This window comes from Panicum virgatum, chromosome 5K, assembly GCF_016808335.1.
Source record: "Panicum virgatum strain AP13 chromosome 5K, P.virgatum_v5, whole genome shotgun sequence".
NCBI lineage: Eukaryota > Viridiplantae > Streptophyta > Magnoliopsida > Poales > Poaceae > Panicum > Panicum virgatum.
Genome location: NC_053140.1, coordinates 14,269,822 through 14,274,511, shown reverse-complemented (window position 1 = coordinate 14,274,511; position 4,690 = coordinate 14,269,822). Strand labels below are relative to the sequence as shown.

The following is a 4,690-nucleotide window of genomic DNA, read 5'->3' as shown; positions in this document are numbered from 1 at the left end:
TTCCAATTCAATTCCGCGTAACGTACATACTCATGATGCCGTGTTTGACGGTTTCAAAGAAAGGTATATATTGACTCGTCACCACTGAAGTAGCTTTCCAGGCATGATTGATGGTTTCAAAGTAGGGTAACGGTGGGAGCGTTGACGGACTTTACAGACTGCTGAAAGAAAGCAATAGACAAATAGACCAGCCGCAGCCGACAATGACAGGAGTGATAATCGATAATGATGAATAATTAACGAGTGAACACACGTTTCTTGCATTGTTTCCTGAATTTCCAATTCAATTCCGCGTAACGTACATACTCATGATGTCGTGTTTGACGGTTTCAAAGAAAGGTATATATTGACTCGTCACCACTGAAGTAGCTTTCCAGGCATGATTGATGGTTTCAAAGTAGGGTAACGGTGGGGGCGTTGACGGACTTTACAAACTGCTGAAAGAAAGCAATAGACAAATAGACCAGCCGCAGCCGACAATGACAGGAGTGATAATCGATAATGATGAATAATTAATGAGTGAACCCACATTTTTTGCATTGTTTCCTGAATTTCCAATTCAATTCCGCGTAACATACATACTCATGATGCCGTGTTTGACGGTTTCAAAGAAAGGTATATATTGACTCGTCACCACTGAAGTAGCTTTCCAGGCATGATTGATGGTTTCAAAGTAGGGTAACGGTGGGGGCGTTGACAGACTTTACAGACTGCTAAAAGAAAGCAATAGACAAATAGACTAGCCGCACCCGACAATGACTGGAGTGATAATCGATAATGATGAATAATTAACGAGTGAACGCACGTTTCTTGCATTGTTTCCTGAATTTCCAATTCAATTCCGCTTAACGTACATACTCGAGCAAACAAGCAACGAACAGGCAGTACGTCGGCGGGGCAGAGCAGCAGCAGCCATGGTTGTCCTGACGCTAGTAGTCAGCAGCTGCTGCTGCTGCTTCTTCCTGTTCCTGCTGCTGCAGCCATGGCGGGCCGCGGCGGCGACCGGGTCGGTGTGCGGCAACGCCGGCAACTACACGGCCAACGGCACCTACCAGAGCAACCTGGGGTCCCTGTCCAGGACCCTCCCCGGCAAAACCTCCTCCTCCTCCACGCAGCTGTTCGCCACCGCCACCGCCGGCCGGGCCCCCGACGCGGTGTACGCGCTGGCGCTGTGCCGCGGCGACATGGCCGGCACCTTCACCGGCTGCAGGGACTGCGTCGCCGCCACGTTCCGGTACGCGCAGCAGAGCTGCCCCAACGCCAAGGTCGCCGCCTCGTACGACGACGACTGCCTCCTCGGCTTCTCCAGCAGCAGCGGCATCCTCGCCAATACAACCGCCGCTGCCGTCGCACAAGACACCCTGTTCCAGTCCTGGAACCCGGCGAGCATCTCCGGCGGCGGCGACCCCGCCGCGGTGGGCGCCGGCGTCCGCGACATGCTGGACCAGACCGCCCGGCTGGCGGCCGGCAGGAGCGGGAGGTTCGTCACCGCCTTCATGGACGGCTCCGGCGGCGCCGTCGGGACGACACTCTACTCCACGGCGCAGTGCACGCCGGACCTGTCCGCCGGCGACTGCCTGGCGTGCCTGCAGGGGCTCGTCGGCCTGCTCAACGCCACCACGTCGGTGCGCCAGGGGGGCCGCATCCTCGTCCTGCGCTGCAACCTCAGGTACGAGAACATGAGGTTCTTCAACGATGACAACGCCTCCATGGTTCGGATCACGCCGTCCTCGTCGTCGCCGGCTCCGACCACCGACGACGAAGCCAGCACTAGAGCTAGGCCGCCCTGGGTGATTCTCCTGATCGTGGCGACGCTTCTAGCAGTGCTGCTCATCTGCTTCGCCGCCGTCTTCTACTGTCGGCGGCGGCGAACAAGAACGAGATACACGAAAGGTGCCCGGCCTCTTCCTCGCTTTATTTACTACTACCTCCGATCCATCCATTCTCAATGCAAAGGTACGTGCAGGCAATGTCAGATTATTACGACAAAACAAGCGTGCCAACAACAACTTGCAGCAGCAAGGAGGAGATGAACACCCGGATTGGGAAATGGAAGCCCAGCTCTCAGAGTTTTCGGTCTTCGACTTTGAGGACATACTGGACGCCACAGATAAATTTTCCCTAGAGAACAAACTTGGGGAAGGTGGCTTTGGCCCCGTATACAAGGTCCTCTGTTCCCAAAATTTATTTCACTGTTACCTTTTTTATGCAACTTTGACTATTTTGTTTTATCATCAAATATATTATATTTTTAGTATGACTTGTATTTCTACTTATTTGCACTAATTTTTTGAATAAGATGAATGGTCAAAGTTGAATTCAAAAGGTCAACATTTAACTACATTTTGGAACGCCACTAGCTCCCTTCCTGTCAAATTTTCATTTTCAGCACACACACACACACACACACACACACACACACACACACACACACACACACACACACACATATATATATATATATATATATATATATATATATATATATATACTGAAGGAATTTTGAATAAAGGAACCTTTGAGGCAAACAAAACATACACCCTACCCTGCCATTCCATTGAAGGAATTTTGAATGCTAGTATATGTTTCACAGGGTCAGTTTCCCGATGGAGTTGAGATAGCTGTTAAAAGGCTCGCTTCACATTCAGGACAGGGTTTCGTGGAGTTCAAGAATGAGGTACAACTCATAGCAAAACTCCAGCACACAAATCTCGTTAAGCTCTTGGGATGCTGCTCTCAAGGAGACGAGAAAATTTTGGTCTATGAATACTTGCCAAACAAAAGCTTGGACTTCTTTATCTTTGGTATGTACATGTTAATTTATCGCGGGCATTTTTGAAATTTAGGTTTCATTTTTTTTACATATAGTAGATATAGCAAACTTTCTCCAAATGTCTCAGTATAATGTTGCATGTTTCCTGTTGTATACACTAACATTCAATTGGTGATGCACAAGCAGATGAAACTAGAAAAACTTTATTGGATTGGAACAAACGCCTAGATATAATTGAAGGGATAGCAGAAGGACTTCTCTACCTGCATAAGCACTCCCGCTTGCGTGTCATACATCGAGACCTTAAACCAAGTAACATTCTCTTGGACAACGACATGAATCCTAAAATTTCCGACTTTGGGCTAGCAAGAATATTTAGCTCAAATAACACCGAAGAAAGCACTACAAGGAGAGTGGTCGGTACATAGTAAGTGTAGCACAAATTCATCACTTTATTTGGACATCTATAGCACAAATCTACCATATATAGTAATTTTTGACATATCATTTCAGCGGCTACATGGCTCCCGAGTATGCATCCGAAGGCCTCTTCTCTATCAAATCTGATGTGTTCAGCTTTGGTGTTCTACTTCTTGAGATTCTTAGCGGAAAAAGGAATTCTGATAGCCATGAATATGGAGATTTTATCAATGTCCTTGGATATGTAAGTTTACTGACACACACATATAGCATGATTTTCTTAATTTGGTATCATATCTATGTTAACTATTATGTAATGAAATTACAAACAGGCATGGCAATTATACGAAGAGGAAAGATGGAGCGAAATCATTGATCCATCATTGGTACCCATGCATAACTCGGCTGAAATAAGGAGGTGCATGAACATTGCTCTGCTATGTGTTCAAGAGAACGCAGCAGATAGACCAACCATGTTAGATGTTCTTGCAATGCTAAGTAGCAAGACTAAGATCATGGCTGAGCCAAAGCACCCAGCATATTTCAATGTACGGGTAGGAAATGAAGTGATATCCACTACCGCTACCCAGCCATCCAGTGTCAATGACATGACCATATCTATCACAACTGCTAGATAGTTTTTATTTCTGCCACGTGGGTTTCAATGAGATAATGTATCAAATCATGGCACTCTATATGTTATTATATAGTGCTTTGTTTAAGTGGCATAATGTGTATAATTTTTTTCTATTTATCTTAAATGAAATGCACTTTTTGTAGTTTGTTTTCTTGAGAAAACAGCGGGGGAAGCGGCCCTTGCTGCTGATATATTTTTAGATCTTGATCTATAAGTTATTTACATTTGAGGGCATCTTACTATTATTAATTGGAGGCTTCTTTTGAAGCCTCCAGGGTGAAGCCACCTAGCATCCTAGATAGTCAGTCTAAAAAAATAGAGAAATCCTACAAATTCTCACAAAAATCAGAATCATCTAGCCATCAATTCGATAACTCTAATCATAATAGTCATTAGATCTGTAATCTTTTTCTAATAAATCACCCACCCATGTCATTACGAAAATAAACTAAAGTAACCCCCTCGATATGTATCTAAATTACACACCTCTACCATTATAAAAAATAATTTAAAGTAACCCCCTAATCTATATCTATTTATAAAGAGCGGATCGTTTCTGCGGTATCTTTGACTTTGGTCCGTCGTATCTCAATGACATGTGGGCCAAAAAACACCTCCTATTTATTATTGCTCCCGCAACACTAAGCCGAGTCCGACACAACCTTTAGAGGAAGGAATCCTTCATAAATTTTGCCCGTTCGCTTCGTCCGTCATCCGGGTGACCCCTGTCCGCTTCATCCGTCATCCGGGTGACCCCGTTCCTCCGTTTGTCTTCATATATGGGCATCAGTTTTTTTTCCCTAACTCTTCTCCGATCCGGTTGTGAATCCTACTATGACACGAATTACTGCTTACCTATA

At 45.5% G+C, this 4,690-nt stretch overlaps 1 protein-coding gene across 1 annotated transcript; it reads left to right on the top strand.

The window, feature by feature from the left end:
- Positions 1-816: 816 nt before the first annotated feature.
- On the top strand, positions 817-3,972 carry LOC120706521 (putative cysteine-rich receptor-like protein kinase 20). Its single transcript, XM_039991199.1, has 6 exons — positions 817-1,893; positions 1,967-2,166; positions 2,594-2,804; positions 2,960-3,200; positions 3,287-3,437; positions 3,526-3,972. The coding sequence occupies exons 1-6, from the start codon at positions 915-917 to the stop codon at positions 3,829-3,831; spliced, it is 2,088 nt and encodes a 695-aa protein (XP_039847133.1). The 5' UTR covers positions 817-914; the 3' UTR covers positions 3,832-3,972.
- The last annotated feature ends 718 nt before the right edge of the window (positions 3,973-4,690 follow it).